The following is a 14,323-nucleotide window of genomic DNA, read 5'->3' as shown; positions in this document are numbered from 1 at the left end:
TGTCTACGAACCCTTCTCCAGTGATTTTTGCGTAAAAGTATCATAAAGAATTTATTTTGATATTATCTTAGGAATTTCAACAAAAAATATACATATCAAATGTGGAAAAGATGTTAGAAAATTTTTGCAAAACAGTGATGGTACTTTGAGCATTTCTGCAATTAACGCAAGGTCAATTTCTGCGGCAGCCAAGGAATGTTGATTCCAGGAATCGCACAGGTTGTCCCAGCGAGAGTATTTCCTACTGTAGGAGCTTGCATTCCTTTAGTCGGCCATTGGTGTGTTCCCCACTATGATCTAAAAACGTGAAATTCGTGGAAGGTTTATGATCATACCTCGAAGATTCATCAAACTATCCGAACGTCTTCGATCAATTCTTCTATATTTGATCTTCGTTAGTATTAATAAATGTTGTAATTGCTTTCTTTTTATAATTTATCTGTTTTGAGGATGGTGGGGTAAATATAATATTATGGGGTTGGTAAAAAAATAGTTATCAAAAGGAAGACGGTGGAATATCGGCTGATACGACGAGGAAAGTTCGGTTACGTCGCTTTTGATCGGGATCTTATTAAAAATGAATTTCACGGCTGTGTTTCTGATAGTTTTTCAGTCGGTACTCGAAGAGATTCCTTTCGCTTCTTTCTCGATGGAATGGGACGGGGAATCATGAACGTGATTAAAATATAGAAGAAAGTGTGTCAGGAATATAGAGACGCGATTAAAAGGACGACATAGTTTAACTGTGCTGAATATTTCGAATAAAATTAAAAGTTTAGCTATCTTCTTATAGAAAAAGTTTATTTTGTAAATATTAACTCTAGAAAAATTAGGAGTATAACTCACTAATTAAAAACAAGGTGTTATTTCTTTCATTAATAAAATTTTCAAAAAATTATTTATTTTTATTTATATTTTCAAAATTAATACTGAAGAAACGATCTTAGTAAAGATTAGAAATGAATAGAAAAATTTTATTGAAAAATAAATAGCTTCCAGGAAGGAGGTAATTGTTGCATTTAAATGCACCAGGAGTGAAATGCAATCGCGTGACGATGTTCCACGCCTGTATCGCGTTATATATGATCCTCGCGATTTTTTATACTACCCGTATATTTTCACAAAACTCTCAACTGAATATTTCAGCTTGATATTTATTAGAATATATCATCTATGAGAAGGTTTATCCTGGCTACCTGTCATTTTATTTGACGTCCGCCATACTTCACGAAGGTCTGTATGTATCCGAGCGACACGTTTACCGGTCTTAAATAATGGCAAAAGGTTATTTACCACGATATTTCGTAGCGATGCACTTCGTCCCGAACCACTTTTGAATAAATTATTTCGCGAATTACATGGCAATCAGCAAAGTGCTGATCCTTGGTTATACCTATTTTTATTCATTGTAAAAATTGCTTATGTCATTTAATAACATTTATTATTAACGTAGATATTTATCTTTTTATATCTTATTTCTTTTATTCCACATAGAAAATTCCAGAATTTAAACATAATAATGCAGGTTTTTCTGCATGCAATCATGCACTTGTAAATGCATTTTAGCAACAGTGATATCAAATTAAATTTTAAAATTACATTTATTATTTAATCATTCTCAACAATTTTTAACAATTTTCACTAGTTGATGTACTTTATTATTAATATTTTTTAATTTTTCATCAGGATATTAATATTCATATACTTTTTCATAAATAACGATTTTGTTTCATGCAGGAAAAGTAACCTGATATTGAGATGAATTTCAAAATGAAACAAAAAATTGAATATCTGAAAATCATTGTAAATGAACATCCAGAAGCTGAATAATTGTTTACAATGAAAAAAGTTTTTTTTTAAAAATAGTTTTCAATGATAGGTTTAAATGAAACAACTTTAATTCTGTTTTCCAGCAGGAAATTGAATTAAAAATTCATTTCGCATCCAACAAACTCTAATTATTTGTTGGCAATGGTGATTAGTAAACATTTTCCAACTGTCGGTCGTTTCGAAAACCGCATCGTATTTTCTCTGTGAAACAATTCTAATTCCTTCCTGTTACATCGAAAAACTTTTCACTCGATTTCGCGATATTCCTGGAAAAAGGCGCTATTTAAACGCACCGAAGCACGTTACTCATTAATTAACCTGTAAATTAAATTCCATTCACCCTCGAAAAAATTTGTTCGCCCCGTTAATTTCAATTATGCGCCCATTGGGGTTGGTTCTCGATTGGACATGGAAAATCGTGCTATCATCGAATACTAAAGTACTGGAAAATCGAAATGTTATCGCGAATTATCGTTTTTCTGTCGTCACGTATATGGTAATAATTAGGAAAATAGTTAAAGATTTAAAAGCTCTTAAATATTTATTCATACAAAACTTTTTAAAAATAGCAGTATCAAAGCTATAAAGTAGCCCTTTAATGATGTAACAACTAATTTGGCACACGTTTTGGTATTACCATAGAAAATTGAACTGGTATGTTTGCAAAATCATTAATAATTATACCAAAGCCAGATGATTACGTGAAAATTACTATGAATAACTAAGCGTACAATCTTGCTAGAAATTTATAGAGTTTAAAGAGAGAAGGAGAATGTTAATATGTTTGTTTGATTGTACACGCGATGGTTAAAGTATTCATGGATTCAACGAACGTTTGACTTCATAGAAAGTACCCACGCGTATGTATACGTATTAATTAATAATTGAACAGTGTGCCGTGTTATTTGAATAATTCATGATTAAAAGTCATAGCTTTGATACATCATCGCTTCGTAGTAGGTTTTCGAATGCAACGATGAACGTCATTATAAGAGACGTATTATTAAGAATCTGAAACATTTTTCCAGCTTGGTAAATCAGAAATCTCTGACTAAAATTTCATAGAGAATCGTGAATTCAGCGTTTCGATTGTTTTTAATTATCGACAAATATCTCTACGTCAAAAGATTTCATTGAACCCACATATTTGTACAGTAACAGTTATTAATCGATCGTCAGGTAAATATTAAACTAGGCCAATTTGAAGTATCCAGTTTTTGTATGCAATAAAAGTAATTAAATTGGAGAAAAAGGACAGATATGACGTTTTCACTTTTTGACCTCGATCGAATCGAAACTGTATCAATTTCAGTTGTATTATTAGATTGCTGATTAACCCTTTTGAAAAGGTACTAAACCTTAATTAAAATATTATATTCAAATTTGACTGCTTTACAAATTAACTTTTTATATTTAGCCATATTTTATTTTTGTATCTAGGTCAAAATTATTTTGCAGTCATTGTGCAAGGATTGAAATGTTACACTATTGGAGTAATTAGGCAAAGACTAAAAAATTCGGTTATAATTAACAATATTAATATTAAACATTTGCCACTGTAAGTAATATCAAGGTATCAAGTCTACCCTAAACGAAAATCCTAATTACCCCAGTGTGTTGCAGGATTCAAATAATTCCTTCAGAAAAAAATGACCAGTCATAATTCGATGTAATAATAAAGCAGAGAACCGTCGTCAGAAAGTGAAGTTTCGCCGATCGAAATTCATTAGTTACATGTAGTATAATTTATATTAAGCAGTCCGACAGGAGTAGCGGTTCAAATATGAAATTGGATGACAAGCGATTTTGTTTCGCCTCGAACTTTGTTAACAATGTGTTCGACAATTAGACGAGCACGCGATATTTAGATTCGAATTGTACATACGAGGCCGTTTCCACTACACGTGTCTGCGTGTGTGTTTGTTGCACGGAACGTTTTTGTTTCTGTCCACCGCTCTGATCTCGTTAGCCGCGAATTTAATTAATCCAATTAAACGAGACATAATTCTACACAAAACCGCGTTACATCACTGAAGTAGAGAGAATATGAAGCAGAGAATATGGTCGTCGTCTGAACAATTCGTTTACAACGAAACAGGATGAAACGTTTCCCACTTTTAATGGGAACGACGGCTATCGTTTACGTAACAGTTAACAAGCACGTGCTGGGATTTTGTTTCTGGTCCAAAGTTACCCGTTCATCGATTCTACTGCGAACGTATTAAACAATGTTTCCAGTATCATTTTTATTCTTTTTATTTCTTTTTTTAAATATAAATTCAAAACACACCATGTAATGAATGGAATATTTGATTCTCAGTATTTCTTCTTTTTAATATTTGCTTGTTACATATTGAACAATCAATTTTGCAATTTAGAAATTTTTTACGTAGAAACATTTTGAAATTATTAAATTCATTGTAAAATAGTATTTTGAAAACTTCAGAAAAGAGGTAACTTGGCAAAATTAATAAATATCCAAGAAAACTTGCTAATATCTTATCTAAGACTAATTACTCAACAAATCAGTGCCAACTTAACTCTAAATTTAATTATCCCATATTATTTTTATCAAAATCACAAAATAATCATTCAAGGTATTAATTAATTAACCCAATCGAATTATCGGCTCATTAAAGGCCAACACTGTTCTGACACCATTGAAAGTGTTCCTCTGACCCTTTTTCAGACAACAATTGCTATCAGAACAGATTATGCAGCCTCAGAAAGGATCATGGAATAATGGACGCTTCGTATGGGGTTGTACGGTAAAAAGGGGTCGGGCATACACTTTAGTCTGTTCAAAAGCGGGAATCACTTTTTTTTCCCCCACGATGGACGGAACAATGCCAGCCACCTACGGTTATTTTATTTTACGATCGGTATTTTTATGCGCACGTGCGCGGCCAAGAGTTGCATTTAATCCGTTTGAAGGAGGGTTTCGGAGGAGTGGGTCTAACTGGATCAAACTGTGTGCCATGAGGTAAGGGGTACGGTTCAATGGAGAGAAGATAGGTCGAGCACAGAAATCGCAAGGAGTTTCCCTCGTTTTTATGATCCACCATGGTTTGCCACTCTTTTCAATTCTTACTCGTCTTTTTACTTTCTTATACTACTATCTTGACGCTTCCTAAAGTGTATCGCACCGAACAAGAAAAAAGACTTATGGGACTCGTTCAATTGAGTGTTTTCATAGAGTTTATTAGATATTTGATGTGGAAGTTATATCTCCTTCTTTTTTCGTTATGGTGGCCACGTGGTGTTTGATGCTGGCAATTTTTCAACCTTATTTCAAAAATATTTTATAGAAGAAAGGGAACACGTAACTTGAGAACTGCAGTTTCCTGAAGTGCAGTATTTTCCAAACTGTTTATTTATTGTATGTTCTAACAAAGCTCCATTTATTATATACTGCAAATAACAATCCAGCATTTATATAGTTATTTTTGTTAATCTTCAAGCTTTAATTTCATATATTATAAGTAGTAATAACTTAATAATTTTTCTTGAATTTTATGAGAGGATTTAATCAGATGAGATAGATTAAGAGATGAAAGATCTTGATGATTCATTTTTAACCTATTAACGTAGCTTGATTTTTAATTCCGTTTACCTTACTTCCTGTTCCATGCTCGCCTCCTTTTCTCCTCATCCGGTACGCTCCGTTAAGTTCCTTAAACGAGAGTCGAAAGCTGGCAAACTCTTAAGGATATAATCCTGGCACTCCAAGACTATGATCCTTCTAACGGCGAAAGCTCGCTCGCGTGATATTATATAAAAACTATTCTGTTTTAGTATCATTTCCTCTTAGGCCCCGAAGTTTGCCAGTTTTCTTCCAGACGATCGTTCTTTACGATATTCTCAAACCATTTCGATTTTGCGATAGAATTACTATTATTATTAAATTTCTGCTGCATGAAAATTATCTTCATTTATTTCAACATCGTAATCATGAAATTCGATATACATATTAATTGAATTAAAATTATTAAAACTTTTAATATTTTACGGTACATAAAAGAGATATTAATTAATTCTTCTTTCATACAATCATCTTATTTTTAAAATTACATATTCACATTGCTATACACTTATCAAATATTATATTAAAATTTTGTTATCTTTTAAAGTACCATAGGTTACATATTATAATAATATTTCAATGCTTAATTACAATTATTCAATTAAAAATTAGTGTGTCAATATTTCTTTGATTAATATAATTAATAATTATCTAATTAAAACAATAGATCTAACAATATTTCATTAAATCCTCTCGTTAGTTTCAATCAGTGTATTATTTGTCTCACCATAGACAGCTGTTTACAAAAAGTTCATATACGAGAAACGATTCTTGGATTTTCGGTTAGCTAGGAATGCGAGGAAGTAAACAAACATTAGTATGATACAAAAACCTGGTTACACATCAATACTTCCATTTGCTCGGCTTCGTTTCACCTTCTCATAGTGTTGATATTAATTCGGTTCAGTCCGTGTTTGTATGTCGTTCGGGATAGACGTTGGCTTTGTTACAGTATGTCGAACGAGGCGTCGCGTCGTGCTATTTAATTCTTTGAAATAGCTTGGAAACTAATTAATGTGATTACAAGTGGAAGCTTTAATAAACTATTTTATATAAATTCGGATACAATGCAACACTTTTTGTTTATAAGAATTAAATTATGTGCGAATTCAAATTAACAATATTAAATATGTACGCGTATGTTTTATCGGGTAATTAATTATTTCTTTTACGTTATAAATTCAGTGTGCATAAACGTTGTGTGAAAGAGGAGTGCTTCGTTCAAGAAATGCAGTAAAGGAAGGGTGAATGCAAGGCTTTGGATGCAATGGAGTGCAAGTGCAAGCTGTAAACTGTGAGTCATATTCTCATTTGTTTATTTTATCTTTTGATTTTATGCTTTATTCATTCCAAATTAATACCTTATTGACCAGTTATTGTCTATTTTATATTAGTACTGAATTTCATTTTGTATCACAATTTTAGAAATTCAGAAATAAGAAGGTACTTTTCTTATTATAGAATATTTTAATGAAAGTACTGTTTATATATGACTATTATATTTTTTTTTAATCTATATTTAAACTTCACAGATTAATATATTGCTATTTGGAAATTTTCTAATAAATAATTGCAAGTTTGTATTTCATATCATCCATATTATAGGACAATATTTAGAGATGAAAAGATCAATAAGGTATTAAAAAAACTACAGCTATCTGAATATTAATGAATGCAAATATTATCTATAAATATGCTTCATATTCATCGCGTTGAATGAAATGTTAAACCAAGTTTGTGAATGTAATTTGGACGATGGTGAAGTGAAGCGTCGATAAGATTAAAGATTAGAATAACTCGTTCCATATAGTAACATCTCGTGTATGTATATAATTTCGATCTTCTTGATTCCCATGAGGATGTCGTCCACGTCGTGGGGAAAACGTGCTCGCGTAAATTCACGGTGAAATGTTGCTTCACTATACTCCACTTTGCCATATTAGTCTATATTCTCGAATTCGCATATACCACCTAAGATTTATTAGCTCGACGAAATACGAAACGTTTAGCAACAGCGCCCAAACTTCTCGTTTCATATTAATAATATTCAAATTAACAAGTTTTGATTTCCTTCACTTTAAACGAGTATTTATAAATTCTAACGGTTCGCGTACTAACGCTTTAAACAAATTAGCATGGAATAAAATTGTTCAATAACTATTTAGATTTGTAACATTCAATAGATATTTGTTATAGATTTACAAACCAATAGGTTAAAAAAATTGATATTAAATGAAATTTAATTTTTTTTTAATTCAATCGATGGGACGTTTGTATTGAGTTTTAGGGAAAACAGTTATTTTGATATTGAATTCCATCTGATATTAAATAATCGATTAAATCAATAAATATTGATTCTTCAAACAAGTATCAAAGTTAAAACTTATTAAACAATATTACTTTTTTCTATATTTCTGGAATTTGTGTATCTAGAAAAATGGATGTTACCTATTTTTTAATTGAAAACAAATTAGCACATATAATTATTTTTTGCCCCAATAGCAACACTTGAATATCTTTAATTTAAAATTCAAGAATCTGAATTCGTCATTATAATGAGTTTGATTGTTCTACCATTCAATGGTCATTTTCAGTAAATTGAATATATTAATTGACAATATTCTCTCTTGATTTTGCACTTGATAATTTTCTAGCAAATAGTTGTAGCTTTAGCGCGAAACGTGCTCACGGGTCTAATTTCATAAAACCGTAGATTTCATTTGAATTTTCCTCTGCGTCTCGAATTCCCTTCGGTCGCTGTTCATTTTATCGCGAGTATTTCAGCCGTATAGTTAAGAGTTAAAATCGCATTGAAATATTTTTCGCCGGGAAAAGAAGTTTGAAAGTCGAATATAACATAGGCGAACGTTTTTCAATGGAAACTTTCAGCTGTCGAAACGTTGAAGAATATAATCTTAAATGCATCGATCCACTTCTGTCCTCAATTTCTTTTTTTCCCTCCATCGTAAACCATTGTTTTTACTTTTAATTTCTGTGTCATTGTTCGAACGTGAATAATTAACCAATTAATTTATGATCGTATTGTTCATTGGATATGATAGATGTAATTTATTGTTATATCTTCGCATCAGATTTTATGAATATATTCGTTGTACGTGTCTGGTTTATTCGTATCAAAGAGACAGAAATATTGTGATTGTATTATAGCAAATCTCTTTCATTTCATAATAATTGATAAATCACGAGTCTCTTTGAAATAGGTTTCCAATCAATCACAATTGATCGTAATCAATCATTCTATCGTGATTTTCTTCGATAGCAGGATTTGAATCATTCATATTCCTGTGTCGTGATGTGATTAGGCTTCTTGTATTTCATTGTTAATTAAAATGGATATTTGTTGTAAAGCATGGAAACTTTTGATCAGAATAATTAATTTCCAAATTTCAAGCTTTCAGTTTACAATTTTATTAGTGTAATATTATTACAATATTTTGCTATTATCATATTATATTTCAAGCTTTTGAAAATTTTAAATTTTCCAAAATTTTTAATTTCCAAATATAAAGCTTTCAGTTCGCTGTTATGCTAATTTTACCCATACATTCTCGAAATTCTAATTTTATTTTTCAAAAAGAGGAAAATGTATATCCGATTTGTTAACATTTTGAAATGGAGATATTCGCGGATAACAGTACATAATTTAAAATTTCATTGCATTGTGATTGTAGTATGAAACCGTAGAATCGGAAGCATTGTTACTGTCAGAAAAAAAAGTGGTAGAAAAGGTGCGAAGAAAGGAAAGTTTCACGAGTTCCGTGCCAGACGGTACTAGGACCGACTGCTATTTTCCCCTCTTGTTTTCAAAACATTTAAAAGTCAATCCGCAATCAGTGTTTTATGGGAAAAGATTAAGGTTCGACCTGGTATTCTTTGTCAAGTCTTTGTGTAACTGAAAAGCCCATTAAAAGCTCGAGCAAATGAAACAGTGTGCTTGTTGGCCATCTTCTTTCGTGTCGCTCCTGATCAACGCCCCGAGTGATTCTCATAAATGTAATCTTAATATTTGTCGGGGCTCGCCATCATTTGTATGCAGATTTCATCTGGCCGCGAGAATTTATACGTTAAATCTCCTTTACGGACCGATGTTGAAAGTACCAATATTTATTCAGCTCCGGAGGATTCGTGAATCCGTGGACTTTGAGAAAATACGCAATATTTTAAATAGGCATTTAGACTGAAAATTTTCTCTCTTCAAAATCAGTAATATTTATTCAAATGAATGCTAAATTTTTTATTCATCCATTTCGTTCGTCGCTATTGAATTTGTTCTTTTATTCGTAGACAATAATACAAACCGATCGTGTGTGTGTTTCATTTTTTTTTTTACGTGCATCGTGTGAACCGCGTAAAACGAACAAAATGCTATCTGAAAATCAGTCTGGATTCGTTTACGGTGGAAAAAGTCGAACGGAACGAAGGCAGGCTGGTCGAGCAGACTGGAAAAGAAAGTAAGGGTAGCTATTCGCGTGTCCTGTGTGACGCGAACGGATCGTTGGCGCGACGAAGAGGGTGGAAGCTGGTGCAGCTAGCCTCTCTCCATGCCAGGCAGAAACTAATTTAAGTTGGAGAATCACTTTGGCTGTTTCGATTTATTCAGATACTCGACGTATTTCCCGCGAGAGGCCGACGTTGTACTCTACCACCCCGCTCCTACCCTCCGGCATTCACCTTCGATGCATGAGTCTCGACATGCACACAATGGGTCCACGCGAAAATTCGAGCCCGTGAAACGCTTAAACCGAACCGACGTGCACCTACCAAACCCCCTCCTCGGGGAGGGTTTGTACAATCGCCACGATTCTTCAACCATCCCCTTCGTCGTTGCGGCTTTCTTGCGCCGTTGACGATCCGAAATTCGACTTCTAACACCCGACCAACTTCGATTCTGTTTTTATCGGGGCTGAGGGTGTACTGAAATACGTTTGGAATTTATCATATGGGAGAATAGGGGTGAAATTGTACGTGAAATGGGAGAGGGTAATGGGAGGGTTGATTGATGATATTTCACTCTTGACTTGGAATTTATATTTTGGTTTGAAGGTTGCGGGGATTAGTGCTAATTGAGACTTTGAAGTTTGAGTAATTTAATGATTAGTAATAGAAAGAAGTTATTAAGTTTGAAAGTCAGAGTATTGGAGCATTAAAATATTAGAATATTAGGACTTGAAAATTGGAGAATTTGAGAGTATTAGAGTATTAGAATATTAGTACATGAAAATTTGAAAATTTGAGTATTTGAGAATATTAGAATATTACGACTTCAGAATTTGTAAATTTGAGAATTGGAAAGTATTAGAATTTTAAAATATTAGAATATTAGAATAATAGAATTTAAAAATCTTGGAATCTCAGAATATTAGAATTTAAAAATCTAAGAATCTCAGACACTCGGATCTAAAAATTTTAGAATCATAAAATCTTAAAATTCCCAAATTTTCTAATTCTAGAATTTCAGAATTTTAGAGTGCATAAATTTTCCTTCCAAAATTAGCTTTAGTCATCAATTCCATACAGAAACGAATCGTCACACAGTCCAGCAAAAACGAAAGAAATCCTATCCCATTTGAAAATAAAGCAAAGAATTTGTCGAGTTATTAACGAGTCGCAATAATAAAGGGTAAATCGCACCGTTCTAAATCTTAACGGCGAACAGGTGCGAGTTGTTGGCTGCTAAATCGTTTCATAAAGTACGACGATTCAACGTGCACGCTTTCCGAAGTCCCGATAATGGTCTCAAAAGCCTTTAACACGTATATATACGTCTATATAGGTGTGTCGACATGCCTCGGTGTTACGCATGGCAAACAATTCAAACCAAATGTCGTATTCGTCCATGTATGCATACATATTATGCACATACACACAATCGACGTTTCGGCTGTGTTTCGTCATCACAGGTGGCGATTCATGAATTCATCGGGTTTCCATTGATCAACGACAAATCGATACGGTATTCCCTTCTGATTCGATTGTATCTACGAGCAATCATCACGCGTATGAACATTTAATTTACATTTTTTTTTGCAAATCTTTTTAGATAAAATTTGTAGTTCATGAAGTGACATTATTAGAATGTTGATTTGAGATGATTTCATGACATAAAAATATTTAAAATATGACACTTATATTATATGAATTTAAAGCTTAAAATTTATTAAAAATAACTATATAATGGTTTTATTAATTCTTCGCTAGATCAATCAGAGTGTTCAAAGAAAAATGAATTTTTTAAACAAACATTACAATGTTAACATTCGAGAGAAAATTACAAAAGAACAGATTTACTTTTCGTAAACATAGCGGAGACGATTTTCTCAGTGAATAGAAAGAAAAATTCCGATCACTAAAGTACCGTAAACCGGAGAAAATCGATCGAATTTCTCACCCTCATTTCCTCACGTATCTATAATATCCTTCTTTAATGGAAATGCTTTCGAGGTTGATTTTACTTGCTGCAAAACGAACTTGATCGAAAGAATTCACTGAACGCTGTTTCATCGAATCCCCATTTTCACTGGCATTCCTACATAATTATGTGCTTCACGAAAAATTGCTTTTCGTGTTAATTGCAGCAACGGGGGCACATTGAACTTGCAAAATTTAATAGCAATTACTCGGCACTGAGAAAACGAACGAGTGCAATGCATTTCGGAATTATCGGATCCGTTCGCAAAGAGAAGTTATCAAAATATTCAATATTAATCAATGAAAAATTAAAAATTAAAAATCACACATATTGATTAAACTAATGGTGTTTTTGAAGTAAACTGGAACGTACAAAGTTGAAAATGAAGTCGATTACTGAAAGTAACGATAAATAGTTGAATTATTTTTAACGTTACAAAGGAATTTTCTAAAGTTCTTTCATGTTCCTCCTTGATATCTCTGGAGGCGAAACACGGCTGTGAAGTCGAGGTTGTTATATAAAAATCGCTTTGCACATCGTGCTCTCTCGCAATTAACTTGTCAAGAACCGGTGTTCCCTCGTTTCTGGATATATCCACTACCGTTCAAGAAAGAGTTAAATCGTTAAGGGCGTGACTCTTTGTAATTAGCAGTATAGAAGCAATTAACCTTTGCTGCTTTTAATCAAATCTTGAAGCTAATGGGTTAATAATGAACCTCGTTGTAGTACCTCCTTTGTAATGAAAACACCGACACCATTGCCTCTCGAACCTTTCTACTTCTATCCATATTACGTTGTCGAATCGAAACGTAATTGAAAATATCGATGAGAAAAATATTTCCAACAAATTAAAACGAGATTTCGCCGCAATGCATCCGCGTTTTTAATTAAAGGAAACCATAGAGATTTCCACTAGAATTGTCTCGGTTACTCCCATGAAAGAAGAAAATATAAGAACATCGTTCGAGCATGCTTTATTAATCACTCGAAGGATAATTATCCTCTCTTAAGAAAGCCTGGGACAATGAACTTAATTGTAACCATCAATGACATTCCCCTTTCATATTACAGTCATTGTTTAATTATTATAATTACACGATTATTAAAAAGAGGTTTTTAATTATTTCTTCTTTCTCGGTCCAGCATATTTTTCATTTTCCTCTTTTTTTGCCTTGTAAAATATTAGATTTTCAAAATTTATTCTCTCTGTAGACTCCACGATTTTTTATTATGCACATCTACCCAAGTACCTAGGGGTAATATTCATTTCGGGTCACATAGACCTAAACAGACCGTGTTAATTAAAAGCAAACTAAGATCTCCCACACGAGACGTATTTTTTACTACGATTTCGGAAAGAATGAAAGGAATAAACGTCGGAAGATCGTTCGTGTACGCTATATTAATCACCCGCAGGAAAAGAAACTATTATCCGAATCTCCTGTTAAGAAAGTAGAAGAGACAATGGGCTTATTGTAGGCCATCGACGACCCTCATCCTCGTCGTTAACCGAGTGTCCCCGGTGGACGTGACAGTTGAAGACGAAACGTGGACGACGATATCGGGAACAGTGCATGTGGAACAATGACTCGAACATCCTGAATGCGTCCCAATGGTATGCACCCTAAGCGTATACAGGATCGTTTCGTGTACAAATGTAGAAGAAAGAGAAGCTGCTCGATGCTCCCGTCATTGTCCCCTTAAAGGAGACAACGTTCAAGCTTGGCCAGAGGTCGTTAAGAATGAAATTCACCGGCTTATCACCGACGGGAAAAGGGGATTTTAACTAATTAACTGAGGAAAGGACAGCTCTCGAGGGATATTTCGGGGTGTATTTAACAAGGGAATGCACCACCGTAATGACGTTTCCCGGAACACGTTTTTCTCCGTTTCCTCCTCTCCTGACGCTGGAAGAAGGAAAGTATGGCTGGAATTATTTCCGAAACTTCGGGCGATCATTTTAACGCCATCCTTTGGTTAATTGAATCTAGGGAAATATAAATTGTTTTTTTTTTTTTTTTTTTTTTTTGAATGGATGAGTCAAGGGTGAAATATGTAAGAAAGCTCTTTTCGTTGCTGAAGTTGAAAATATAATTAATTCTAGTCTGAATTATAGTAACAGGAAATTGAATGTTTAGATTTAATTCATTTAATAGAAAGCTGTGAGAATTATAAGATCCAAGTGATAATTAAATTGCATAGAACTATAAAAGCTTTTACTTAAATAGTGTGTTAAGAGTTCACTTAAAACGTACAAACTCTTTACTCTGTTGCATTAGTAACAACTGAATTATTTATCAAAGTCGACTCGAGAGTAAAACTACTGCTAGAAATGCTGGTCGACAGTTTCTCGTGCGATTTTCACTCTCAAATGGACACGTACCCTTAGTTTACGGTGCATCGAAGTGGTCAGAATCGTGGAACGGTGGTTAAAAATGAATTCTATCGATTTACTCTTACAAGAACTTTTACAATCCGTT

General features: G+C 33.1%; 1 protein-coding gene across 3 annotated transcripts in view; it reads left to right on the top strand.

The window, feature by feature from the left end:
- LOC117604412 (uncharacterized) overlaps window positions 1–14,323 on the top strand; it is a 201,701-nt gene that overhangs the window by 122,343 nt on the left and 65,035 nt on the right. Inside the window, exon 1 of one of the 3 annotated variants that reach the window (XM_034324434.2) lies at window positions 6,618–6,707. The exons of the other annotated variants lie outside the window; for them this stretch is intronic. Coding sequence (XP_034180325.1) covers window positions 6,662–6,707 — 46 coding nt within the window. The 5' untranslated portion in view covers window positions 6,618–6,661. Of the gene's footprint in view, window positions 1–6,617; window positions 6,708–14,323 lie in introns of those variants that run through there. 3 annotated transcript variants of the gene reach the window in all.

The sequence above is a fragment of the Osmia lignaria genome, chromosome 7 (genome assembly GCF_051020975.1).
Source record: "Osmia lignaria lignaria isolate PbOS001 chromosome 7, iyOsmLign1, whole genome shotgun sequence".
Taxonomy (NCBI): domain Eukaryota; kingdom Metazoa; phylum Arthropoda; class Insecta; order Hymenoptera; family Megachilidae; genus Osmia; species Osmia lignaria.
This window is presented reverse-complemented; position numbering and strand designations above follow the sequence as displayed.